Here is a 13,782-nt window from a genome sequence, read left to right on the forward strand (position 1 = left end):
TGATTTTGCTAAGTCTTTTGGTGTGATTCTCCTCTAGTTTGGACTTTGACGGATTAATGTGTGCAAAGTCATATTTCTTACCGAGAAAGCTCGTAGCATCTGACCACTTCATGGTCGGTCCACTTTTTGCTCCCATAGCTCGAACCGGTAATAGAAGTATATCTTTAATATTAGTTGAGCCAAGAACCGATACTAAATAGAGACATTTTAGTACGGCCGGTTCGAGCCGATAACCGTTAAGAAAGGCCATATTGATCTATATCTATATAACCATGGTCATAAATAGATTGTGCATTGTGTAAAGTGGAGTCAAAATGGGAATTGACTGCCTCAAAGGATCAGATTATTGGGGTCCGAGACATGCGCTTTTGTACCCTGGTCTGTTTTTCCTGTCTTCTTCAAGGCATTGTTGGATGGCAGTATACACTTTTGTAACCAAAATTCTAGTGCCGGGCTGCAGGCTATGGAGATGGCCAATCCATCGTTGTAATAAATAACTTTGTTTTTATGCCAGTAACTCTTAATTCTCCGTACAGTCGTCCACTCTATTGCTATTTCATTTTGCAGCTGTATGATATTATAGCATATATTACTACATAAAGTGAGCAATATATAGTAGCAAAGGTAAAGATGAAACAGCTCGAATTGCGGACTACTAACAAGGGGAGAGTTGGCACTGAAGCAGAGGCATAATTCGGAAGTCAATGTCTGAAACAAATTCACATTCGCGGAGCCTGAACCTGAACAAGACTTGCTGAGGATCCAAGGTCGCTGCTCGCTGGTACGTACAAATTTGTGTGGCAAAACACGTTGTGATCCTGTCGCACTCGCACGCATCCTCTCCGGTCCGCGGGCGGGGGGTGGGGGGTGGAAGGAAAAAAAGACCCATGACGACGACCGACCGAGCTACCACCTAGTAGCTGGTATACAGCAGGGACGCCTTGCACCTGAGCACGAAGCCGAGGAGCAGCAGCATGGCGAGGAGGCCGCCGGAGGACCCCCACACGCGGTGGATCCAGTAAGGGTCGAACCTGACCACGCGCCGGTCCATGAAGCACGTAACGTTGATGGCGAGGATGAGCGCGAGGAGCACCGCCGGCAGCCACAGCGCCGACGGGCCGCCGCCGTCGTCCTCGTCCTCCTCCTCTCGCTCCGCCACGGGCCGCCGGTCGATGTACAGCGGGGACAGCACCGCCAGGACCGCCAGGACGAAGCACACCAGCTTCTCCGTGGAAGAGGACCTCCCCATGGCGACGACCGAGGACGAGGTGCACGCGCGGCCTCTCTCTCGCTCTCCGAGTCCGGTGCCTATATATGTAGCAAGCGTGTAGCTGCTTGCTGCTTGAGAAAGAGAATAACGCTTCTTTATGCTAGCTAGGAGCAGATGTTCGGCGGCTGGCCGATGAAGATGAACCAACCAGTCTTCAGATGGACGCAAGGAGAGAACCTTTTGTTATGCTTATCTATCACTATTAATACGGCCGTGTAGCTTCTGACTGCTCATTGATTCGTGCCATGCATGCAGAGGAACATGTTCAGGTTGTCTTGCTCTTGCATGATTTATGTATGTATGTATCCACACAGGACTATTGGTCTAGTGGTGCGCATTGGATTGGATTGGACTGTGACCTAGCTAATAAAGGAGATTCTCCAGAGCTAGTGAGCCTGGAATCAGATGCCGAGAGGCAAGGAGTGGTCCAAGTGCTCGACGAACAGTGCAGGCTCGGGGCTAGGAAGGTGGAATCGTCCGATGGTTCTCATCGTCGTCTATCTTGCTGGAAAAGATCGGAATGGTAAAGCTAGCTATACCTCTATGATTGTGTGATCGTATTCAGCTTTATTGTTCTGGAAGATGCAAAGCAGCAGCAATTCGACGTCATAGGTTCGATCCGCAAGATTATACTCATATATTAATTAGTGCAGCGGATTTGGGATATATGTATATATACAATCCGTACGCGGTACGGCTCCGTCCCGTGAGACTGCTTACGCGTGTGTTGTTCTGCCATTAGCGGCAGGCAGTGGTAAGGGAGCAAAGACGTATCCGCGTGTTAATGCAGTGCCAGAGACAGAAACAAGCCTGTGCCCTAAGGTTGGTATCCAGTGCGATTGACGAGTCGGTTTATTTCGTCTGAAATCGTGAAGTGGGAAGCTCAGAAAAGTAAGCCTGGAATGAGTACTTCATCCGTCAAAAATAAGCAAAATAAGTTATTTTGCCATTAAGAATATAAAAAAAACACATCAACGAATCAAGGACACCGTAATCTATCATTATACCTCCATCCATTTCTTAAAAAAAATCGCTATGGCCACCATCTTTGTAGATCGATATATGGCAAGGACATCTTAGTGATCTTTTTTCTGCAACAACCTTCAGAACCGGAACGAGTATGATCCCTTAAAAAGGGCTCGTATAATTGATGGTATAGGTTTAAAAACAAAGACCACATCATTGTTATAAAGCCAAATAGACCAAAATATGTCGCCGCCCCAACTAAGAGTTTATTCCTGTATCCGGTCCCCTTGTTACACTACAGGAAACGCATAAATTTTCGTGGGCCGTTTTATTTTCGTCGGCCGACCTACGAAAATTCGAATGTTATTTTCGTCGGCCTCGTGACCGACGAAAATGTGACGTATTTTCGTGGGCCGGGGAATATTTTCGTGGGCAGGCCCATGAAAATACTGTAGTTATTTTCGTCGGCCTCTGGACCGACGAAAATGCGACGTATTTCGTGGGCCGGTGAATATTTTCGTGGGCGGGCCCATGAAAATACTGTAGTTATTTTCGTCGGCCTCTGGACCGACGAAAATGGAGTTATTTTCGTCGGCCTCTGGGCCGACGAAAATGGTGGCCCTAAAACCCATCGAATCGACCGACGCACGTCCTGACACTCCTGCTCACCTGTCGCGCGCGGGCACCCCACAGCTAGCCAACCACCGCCGCCGCCGGCCTGCTCCCAACCACCGCCGCCGCCGACCTGCTCCCAACCACCGCCGCCGCCGACCTGCTCCCAACCGGCAAGTCCAGGAGGACGCCACTTCGATCCGCCGCAGGGAGGCCCCCGCCAGGCTCCATCTCCGGACCTTGGCCTGCTCCCAACCACCGCCGCGGCGACAGCGAGGCGGGCAGCGGCACGGTGGCGGGTGGTAATGCGATGGCGCCACAGTGAGCAGGCGTGGTTTTCTCCAACCGCATCGCTGGCTCCCTCCTTGACCTTGACTCCGTCTACTACCTCGCTGGGCAACGGTACGTTTCCATAGCCACCGCCGCTACGAATGCCACCTACAAGTTCATGTGTAGCCACGCCAGCAACACCACATTTAAACCATGGATGCGACGTATGTGGACTAGTGGACGAGAAATCAATCTTCAGCATGCAAATGTTCTATTCTGTGCAGGATAGTGAAATTGGTATACAAATGAGTTTTCAGTGGAGAATGTACTGTGCTTAGCTTGCTCTTAAATCATTTAAATCATTGTTGTCTACTTTATTCGGTTGTTACATGTTACCAAAGCCAAATACCAGTAACATTTTCTTTTCAGTCATTAGCAAAGCCAAAGGGCAGGTTCTAATACAGTCATATAGAGATGCTTCACATGTCAACATGTTCAAATGAGTGGTACATTTAGTTCTTACAATTTTATACTTTATAGTTCGTTTTCTTTGATTGTGTATGCAACAACATAATATCATTTAATTCCAGAAAGACTTCCTATTGTTGATGAAAGCAACCCAAATAATTAATGAATTGATCATTGAGACGAACATATATCATTTTTCTTAATTAGATAACCACTTATTTAAGTTAATTTTATGTTAATTGCAATTATTGTGTTCAAATGGAATTCATACGTGCCACCAGCTATATATTTGTTTGATTTAAAAAGTTTAGCTGATATAAATAATTTGTAGTGTTATATCCGGCCCTACACTAATAGAGATTCTGGCTCCGCCACTGTCCGGATCCGCCAGGCTCGGTTCAATCCGGTACGTTAGGTGCTTTCGTTACGGCGAAATCTTCGTGTTAGGTGCGGTTGGTGACGGATTGCTCGTCGCCACACTTTGTTTTTTTAAAAATCTCTCCCTTCCGCTCCCTGCTTCGTCTGGGACTCAGTGCTCGGCGATTAGCGACCTGATGCACTGCTGTGATGCGCTGCGCGTGTGGCATTTTAAAAAAAAGTCAGGCGAGATCTGGTTGCAGCGCTGCATTGTTGCTTCTGCTGCTCGTAAAGCATGTTCCCTGTGCTTTACGAAATTACTCAGCCCTAAAAACATATCAGAAGTAAAGATTATGCCACTGAGGAGCCCAGATTTGTGAACAGAAAATAATACATGCCAGAAATGGTGTTAATTTACATGGTTGAAGTAACAGAGACTAATTTGACCAATTATTGTTTTGCCTACGTGCTCCTCTGAAATTATCAGAATTCTACAAGAAAAGGTACAAAATTGTGTTGTTGCATTTGTTGTCAGTATACTTAGTTTCTCAACTACTCTTAGAACATCCCACACCACATATGAGCATCTTGATCACAATATGTGTTGGAACCCAAGCACTGCTGCGGGTTCTTGGATCAGCCGGCGTCTGCAAGCGGCGAGACGTGCGATTACCACGCCGGCGCCTGAGCTCCGGTACACACAGACACACACACCTGGATGAATATCACACGAGAGAATTTTTGGCCTGCAGACTAATGGCTGCAGCTTTTCTGGGTTTATTCTCTACTCAATAATGAACGAGATACATCCGGCTTATAGCCGTTTCCCCGTCGCACGAAGGCTCCACGTCTGAACTAATGGCTGGCGAAGGACATGGAAGCCTGGAGGTGGTTGGCTAAGAGATGGGCGTCGCCAGAGTGGATTGCAGAGTCCCAGAAGCACCGTACCAACCGTGGCACTGAAGGACCGGGGCACAGGTACGGCGCCGATGGACACCTTGGTACCGCACGCCGCATGGTAAGTATATAAATCAAACTTGTATGTTACATCTATGAAAATTCTATGGTTTAACTCTTCTTTTTCATGCAGGAAGCTGAAAGTGGAGTTGCTCCAAGTTTTATGGAGGTTTACGTCCGTGGTCACCGTGGCCCTGATCCGGCTAACCCTGATGTGCTATGCAGCGAGGCGGCAAGGGAGAAAATGGTAAACAAGTTTGTATTTATGAATTAAATTGCATATTTTGTGTCTAACTCCAACTCTAACTTTCTTTGCAGAATGCATATGGGGAGGAAATGACTCAACGCCATGGGCCTGACTTCGACTGGATGCATTCAGACTTAGATGTCTCGGCGTTGTACCACAGTGGTGGGGGTAGAAAGCATGGCAGGTGAGGTGTTTGTGTTTGATTCGACGATTTCATTAACAAGAATGTGTCCACTTAATGGCTCAACTATGTGTATCATGCAGGTTTGCCTTTGGCACCGGCGTTGTGGATTATAACAGGACAATAGGTCAAGGGAAGGCATCGTCTTCGGGAGGGAGTTCTCGCTCCTCCAGGTCTGCTCGAGAGGCTCAGCTGGAGGAGGAGACTCGGGCAGCACAGGAGCAGGCTCGAGCAGCACAGGAGCAGGCTCGAGCAGCGCAGGAGCAGGTTGGGCAGCTGACGCAATATATGGCTTCTTATTTTCAGGTAATTCGTCTATCTCATCACGTGTCGTCATTGAATTCAAAGTATAATGTTGCGATTCTAACGTTGCATCCATTTGCAGGAAATGACTACTAGACTCGGCCCTGATATGAACTTGCCCGCTTTTCGCCCTCCCCAGGTAACACTATCTAAACACTTCAATTCCATAGCAACTCTTTTTTATTATAAAAAATGGCTCGCAGGCACAAGGATGGGGACAGTGGCCAGGACAAGCTCCAGCGTCGCAGCCACCCGGGACCGGTGTTGGGTGGACGCAGGCACCTCCAGGCACTTGGACGCCTCCACCACCCCAAGGATCGCAGCCAGTCCGGGGATGGGTGCCACCGGTCTTCCAGCCACCGGCGGGCTCTCAGCCATTTCAAGCGTGGATGACACCGCCACCGACGGGGTGGGTGCCACCACCTCTGGGGTGGCCAGCACAACAGTACCCGTGGATGCATGCAGGATCACAGGTGACGTTCCATGTTTAATTTTATGCAAATCGTGACCAAACATTAGGGATAGCAATACACAGCCTTATTTGAATGCTTGATGAATTGCAGGGTTCAGTGTCAAATGCTCAGGGATCGGAGGGTGCTGCCAACGTCCAAGGCTTCCTCGTCCATGGTTCTGGAGGGAGTGGCCACCTTCCTGGTGGCGGAGGAGGGAGTGGCCAAAACTCCCACAGCCCGCAGGAGTGAGTTTGATTATAGACTATGTATGGACTATGTGTACACTTTATTATAGATGTGATTATGGTATTGAAACTGTATGAACTGTATGAACTATGTATGGACTATGTTTGAAACAATTATGGTATTGCTTGTGAATGTGGTTTGTGAAATCTGTATTGCTTGTGAAATATGTATATGTCATTGTGGATTATGTGTATTTTGCTGTGAATTAAAAGGTGCAGAAAAATCTGTTTTGGGGGGGTATCATTAATTTTCGTCGGCCAACGGGGCCCACGAAAATAACTGCTCTATTTTCGTCGGCCAAGAGGCCCACGTAAATAGCCTGTGTATTTTCGTCGGCCAAAGGGGCCCACGTAAATAGCCTGTGTATTTTCGTCGGCCAAAGGGGCCCACGAAAATAGCCTGTGTATTTTCGTCGGCCAAAGGGGCCCACGTAAATAGCCTGTGTATTTTCGTCGGCCTTGGCCAAACCGACGAAAATATGTTATTTTCGTCGGTACCGACGAAAATAGTTTCTTATTTTCGTCTAACATATTTTCGGCGGCTATTTTCGTCGGTATGCCGACGAAAATAATCTATTTTCGTCGGTTTAAGCTTATTTTCGTGGGTTTTTGGCCCATGAAAATTTAGGCGTTTCCTGTAGTGTTAGCAACCCAATTAAGTTGTAGTTATATGGTTAATATTGTCGTGTCTCTCTATATCACTACACCAAAAACATACATTTTCTACGGTTTAACTTCCTACAACTTTTATAACAAACCGTAGGAAATAAATAAATTTCGAGACACAACTGCTAGCTCTAGGAAATAAACATAACTTCTTACGGTATTTTATAAAAGCTGTAGGAAGTTAGCTTTCACATGCTGACCCGCGTGTGTGGTCAAACGAGCCGTTAACTTCCTACGGCCGCCTCTAGGAAGTTAGCATGGGCAGCTAACTTCCTACGGTCTCCTCTAGGAAGTTAGCTTTCAACGTTTGACCAGTCAAACGAAAAGCTAACTTACTACGGCATGCTCTAGGAAGTAAGATTCTCCTGCTAACTTCCTACGGCCTCCTTTAGAAAGTTAGCTTTCAGTTGCTGATCCGCGGGTACAGTCAAACGAGCCGCTAACTTCCTACGGTCGCCTCTAGGAAGTTAGCTGCCCATGCTAACTTTCTACGGCCTCCTCTAGGAAGTTAGCTTTTAGCTTTTGATCAGTCAAACGAAAAGCTAACTTCCTACGGCCGCATCTAGGAAGTTAGCTGCTCATGGTAACTTCCTATCACTACCGGACACATCTCCTTTGCCGAGTGCCTAAGGCACTCGGCAAAACCTAGAAAACACTCGACAAAACTTTGCCGAGTGTAACACTCGGCAAAGAACGCTCGGCGAACTGTACATCGGTAACGGCCTCTTTGCCGAATACTTTTTGTCGGGCACTCGGCAAAGACTTTGCCGAGTGCCATTTGGTACTCGGCAAAGAAAAGTCGCCGTCACGGCGCCAAGTGACGGTGACGGATCCTTTGCTGAGTGTCTTCTTTGGCACTCGGCAAAGAGGCCAATTTTACCGAGTGCCTGCTATCATGGCGCTCGGCAAAGACGGCTCCAGTGGGCCCCATCGCCAGTCCCTTAGCCGAGAGCTCTCGTAGGCACTCGGCAAAGGAGGCTTCTTTGCCGAGTGTCTAGTGGATGGGCTCTCGGCAAAGAGTCCTCCAGTGGGCCCCTTTGCCAGTCCCTTTGCCGAGTGCGCTGGGCAGCACTCGGCAAAGGTAGCTTCTTTGCCGAGTGCCTTGACCACAGCACTCGGCAAAGAAGACTTTACCGGTTCCCAGGTGTCCTTCTTTGCCGAGTGTTACACTCGGCAAAGTAACCAGGAAGTCCCTTTTTTATTTGTTTTTGCTGTTCCATCCAAACAAACAAAAGATATATATCATTCACATCACATTATATATCATTCGCATCACAAAATCAACACATTTATCATCAACACCATATATATCACAAATATCACCACATAAATCAGGTTTCACAGCACATAAGTCTCACTAAGTATCTCACAAGACCAAGTATAACTAACATCACCAACACTCACAAATATAAGTCTGGATCATCACAAAACAGGTCATCAACGAGGTGGGCGGCTAGACTGGTTCGGCGAAGGGCTGGACGAAGCGTGAGGGTTGTTCGACACCGTCGATTGACCCTGCACAGAGAAGAGATTGCATGTGTGAGAACATATGAATATATATCATGCAGTACTAAAATTTTGATACTCACAGGAGTAGTGAACTCAGCAGGGTTAGCTGCAGGGAACAACGGAGGTGGTGGAGCATGACCCTGTGCGGCGCTAAGGCTCTGCATGTACGCGAACATCTCCGCCATCCTCTTCTCCAGCTCCTCACGTTGCCTCCTCTCATCATCTAGCTGAATCTGTAATATTTCGCCCTAATGTTATGATAATGCAAAGAGAAGATATATAATAATCAATGAACGATGAATAGATAAGGAATAACCTGGAGTTGCTGGATACGATGCTGTGAGCTATCCTGCCAAGGTCGTATGGCTGGGCTCGCGCTCGTGCTCCTTGCTCGCACCTAAGATAGAGTGGGAGTGGAGGACGAGTCGATTGCCCCGTCGGCAATCCAGTACCGCCCATGCCTCTTGCCTCCTCCGACCCTCATGAGGACATCTCCGTCGATGTCCTCGGTCCTCGGATCATAATCTGGCCCATGGACCTCCTTGGCCATGGCGGTGTACTCACTGAGGCCGCTGTGGACGGCGGGGTTGGTGTACGCCTCGGGCCCGTCATCCGGGTTGTAGGTGACGTCGGATGTTGCCTTCCCCTTGTGGGCCATAGCATATGCCGAGAAGATGGAGCAAGGCTGGCCACCATGTGACGCCGACTGCGAGAAAACCAACGAGATGGTTAGAAATCATGTCTAATCGAAAGTTATATACCTAAATAAAAAAGAGCGCGTACCCATGCTTCCGCGTATTTGCCCAGGCTGCGGCTGCCTTGATGGTGGGAGGGACCTTGCATCATCAAATGCCGTTCCCGGCTAGCGTTGTGCGCCTCGTCCCACTCAGCCGAGCACCACCTCTGCACCATCTGCTCCCAGCACTTAGGATGCGCGGCGCACCAATAAGGAATCATCTAAAAAATACAAGTACACGACATATCAGAAGATAAAATTAAGCATATTTAGTACCAATAATAAAGTTTTGTATTTACCTGCAAGTACTAGTCCGGAGTCAACGACATGGTTCGGGCGTCCTTCTTGCTCACCTTCTCCCCAAGGACGGAGCCGTGGTAAGTGACGATGGCCTGGATGCGCGCCTCGTAGTGCATGTCCACGATGAGCTTCTTACAACTCGTGGTAGCCACCACATCCGCCCTGGCCTCGTATCCAGCCTCGCATCTGAAGAAATCCTACATACAAAGACGATGTATCCATACATTATTTCAAGAATATGCAACAAATACGACTTATTAAACAATATAGTGTGAGGAAGACTTACCCACAACTCTTGCTTCACCCGCTCTGCCTTGTTGTTGAATTCTCTGTCGTCCCGATGTACTGCATCGGGGGCGACGGCGTAGTGGTCGAAGGTGTAGGCTGGGCCCGTCACTCCGACGTACTCGACAAGTCCAGGGAAGTGTTCCCTACATAGAAGGCCAAGGATGCCATTGGGGAGGTGGCCGTGACCCCCTGCACTCTCCAAAACCAACCAAGACCTGTCCAAGTGATTAAGATAAAGTATTAGTTTCTATTATTAATTTGAACATATAATATGAAAAAGCAGCAACAACATCTAAAGTTACCTACCTCTCCCCATCGGGTCGTATCAGCGGACGTCTGTCACGAAGTATGGGTCGCTGAGGAAGACTCGCGGGACCTCGCAAGTAGACGTTCCTCGAATCTAAGGAGCTAGAACCAGAGATGTCCTGCTGAGCGTCGTCGTCGTCGTCGTCCTGCTGCGCCACATCGACAACAGCTTGCTGCTCCACCTGCTGCTGTACGGCGGCGTCCTGCTGTGCCTCCTCCTCCATCCTACGGGTGCTCCTCCTCCCCCTCCCCCTCCTCGTCCTCGTCCCACCGCCCACCATCTTTGTCCAACAACCTGCAATTAAGAGTAAGCAATTAAGCACAGATAAAAAAATATGTATTTAGAAACATATGCAAAATAAATGAAATATAGCATTAGATCGATTAAAAATAATCTTCATATGTGTCCGGGTTAGCCGGATCATAAGTGTCATCATCACTATCAACCATTTCATAGTCAACACCATCTAAAGGCGCAAGTTTGTCATTGGCATTGCCTTCAAGCATTTCTAAGTCATTCTCATTTTGCACCTCATCATCCTCCTCATCAACAACCATTTCAATATCTACTTCCATTCCGATCGCTTCGGTTAAGTCTATCTCAAATCGCCCTTCTAGCCCATCTTCTTGGAAGAACTCTCCGTCATATGTGTCCGGGTCTAAGTTATAATCTTCATCGTTTGGAACAGGTAATTTACCGTGCGGTGATACCTTATACACAACATCCCAACCATTAAGATGTTCTTTCGTTTGGCACGCATATGGAAGATAATACACTTGTGTGGCCTGTTGGGCCACAATATAGACATCGTCTCCTGGTAAGGTGGAATCCTATCGAATTTCGACTAGCCCAAGATTAGAATGTGTCTGTCTCGTAACTTCAGGGTCAAACCAGTGACATTTGAATATCACTGGAATAAGAGGTTTGGAACCATGAAAATTGAGTTCATATATTTCTTCAATTCTTCCATAATACTCGACCTCGTCAAGCCCGGGCGTAAAGACTATAGAACACGTGGTTTTTCGATTGGGTCGACTTTGGTCATAGCTTGTTGTGCGAAAACGGTATCCATTGACGTCATACCCAGAAAATTTCCTGACCCTATAGGCAAAGCCATTGGCTACTTGTCTCAACTCGGCACTCATAGACGACTCTCTTTGGCCCTGTAAGTTCAAACACGCTAGATTGTTATATTATTCACACGTAAGAGCAACTTCAAATGACAAACTAAGCACGTACCTTACGTTTAAACTAGGAAATGAAATTGGGCAATCCATTTCCCGCACCCTTTCTAAGAAGGGTATCATATTCCTGTGGAGTTGGGTCCCTTGATCGACGCCAGAATTCATGAAGAAACTGCTCCATGTATGGTGTCACCTCTTCAAGGTTGGTCAATACATATAGCATGATATGTCGCCACTCTTCATGTCTCAGGGTCTTGGTGGTCGAACCACTCGCGCTTCCGAGTTGCCCTCGAAAAATGCTGAGGTTCAATTCATTGTCGCCATCATTGTAACGAGGGGGTGGATTATGCACGCTCGGCAGTTTGTCACCATAGTAAGTTGTTGTGAAGTTTGACACCTCCTCCAGTATGTATGCCTCTGCAATGGAAGCCTCGATTTTGCATTTATTTCTACATTTCTTTCGGATAGTCTTTAGACATCTCTCGATTGGATAGCACCAACGTCCCTGCACGCCCCCCCCCATTCGTGCCTCATACGGGAGATGAAGAATCAAATGCTGCATCGGATTGAAGAAGCCGGGTGGAAAGATCTTCTCCAGCTTACACAGTAACACGGGTGCCATCCTTTCCAAGTCTGCAATCACGGTCCGAGCTAACTCTTTTGCACAAAGCTGGCGGAAGAAATAGCTCAACTCTGCAAGCGCTAGCCAGACATGCTTAGGGACATAGCCTCGAACCATCACCGGAAGAATTCGTTCAATCCATATGTGGAAGTCATGACTCTTCATCCCTAAGACTCACAGAGTAGATAAGTTCACCCCCCTACTCAGGTTAGCTGCATACCCATCAGGGAACGTTAACATCTTGATCCACTGTAGTACTTCCTTCCTCTGGGCCCTGCTTAGGACGAAATCGGCCTTAGGCCTTCTCCATGTCTTTCCACCACTAGGCGGCTTCATCTCTTGGTTTGGTCTATCACATAACTCTGCCAGATCCACTCTTGCCTTTACGTTATCCTTTGACTTATCAGGAATCTCCATAATTGTTGCCCAAAGTGCCTCGGCGACATTCTTTTCAGTGTGCATCACGTCAATGTTGTGTGGAAGGAGCAGGTCATCATAATAGGGGAGCCGAGTCAAGCCCGACTTATGTGTCCACATATGTTGCTCACCATATCCCACAAAACCACCTTCTGGGTTGGCCACGAGACCATCTATCTGTTCGCGAACTTCGGCACCAGTCATCATTGCAGGTGGGCGGTCTGTCACCACGACACCTTTCGTAAAGTTCTTGATGTCTAGTCGGAATGCATGGTCAGGAGGGAGAAATTGTCGATGTTTATCAAATGACGAATATTTGCCACCCTTCTTCAACCAAATGAACCTAAGAGCTTCCTTGCAAACTAGGCATGGGAACTTACCGTGAACACACCAGGCGCAAAATAGCCCATACGCCGGAAAGTCATGCATGGAGTACTGGTACCAAACATGCATTTTGAAGTTTGTCTTCGTAGCTCGGTCGTACGTCCATACCCCTTCCTCCCAAGCACGGACCAATTCATCAATCAAAGGCTCCATGTACACGCCCATTTTATTCCCCGGGTGTCCAGGAATTATCAACGACACGAATATGTTCTGTCTTTGAAAGCATACGCCGGAGGGGAGATTGATGGGGATAACGAACACGGACCAACATGTGTATGGGGCAGCGGTCATTCCATAGGGATTGAACCCATTTGTGGCCAGCGCAACACGAACATTACGAGCCTCTTCGACTTTCTCATGGTGAATGGCATCAAAGTGGGTCCATGCTTCACCATCGGATGCGTGAACCATCTTGTCAGGATTGTATCATTTGCCTTTTTTGTGCCATCTCATCTGTTTCGCGGATTCCTTTGTCATGTATAGACGCTGGATCCTCGGTATGAACGGAAGGTGGCGTAGGATTGTCACGGGGATGTCGAGCTGCCTCTTCTGTCCATCACCAGAGTCTACCTCCATGAACCTAGACAATTTACACTTCGGACAATACTTTGCATCAGTGTGTTCTTTCCTAAATAGGACGCAGCCCTTCGGACAAGCATGTATCTGCTCATACGTCATCTTGAGTGCACGAAAGAGTTTCTGTGCCTTGTACATGCTCTTTGGCAGAACGTGATCCTCCGGAAGCAGGCTGCCAATAACTGTCAACAAACCATCGAAGGCGTCTCGACTCATGCTGTACTGCGACTTGAACGCCATTATACGCCCAATGGCATCCAGTTGAGAAACCTTTGTCTTGCCGTGAAGGGGTTTCTGTGCCGCGTCAAACATGTCGTAGAATGCCTTTGCGGTCGCCTCTGGCTCGTCCTCCGTACGTCCTTCGACGAACTGTGCCTCGTGATAGTCGTTCAACATGTCCGCTACCCCAGCATCAGCATCGTAATCCTCGACGCGTTGTCTCACCACCTCCTCTCTCGTGCGATG

At 47.9% G+C, this 13,782-nt stretch overlaps 1 protein-coding gene across 1 annotated transcript; it reads right to left on the minus strand.

Annotated features, from left to right (window-relative positions):
* Positions 1-706: 706 nt before the first annotated feature.
* Positions 707-1,427, minus strand: LOC109942746 (uncharacterized). Its single transcript, NM_001428401.1, has one exon. It carries the CDS (start codon positions 1,247-1,249, stop codon positions 914-916), a length of 336 nt encoding a protein of 111 aa, NP_001415330.1. The 5' UTR covers positions 1,250-1,427; the 3' UTR covers positions 707-913.
* Positions 1,428-13,782: the final 12,355 nt, after the last annotated feature.

The sequence above is a fragment of the Zea mays genome, chromosome 1 (genome assembly GCF_902167145.1).
Source record: "Zea mays cultivar B73 chromosome 1, Zm-B73-REFERENCE-NAM-5.0, whole genome shotgun sequence".
NCBI classification, from domain to species: domain Eukaryota; kingdom Viridiplantae; phylum Streptophyta; class Magnoliopsida; order Poales; family Poaceae; genus Zea; species Zea mays.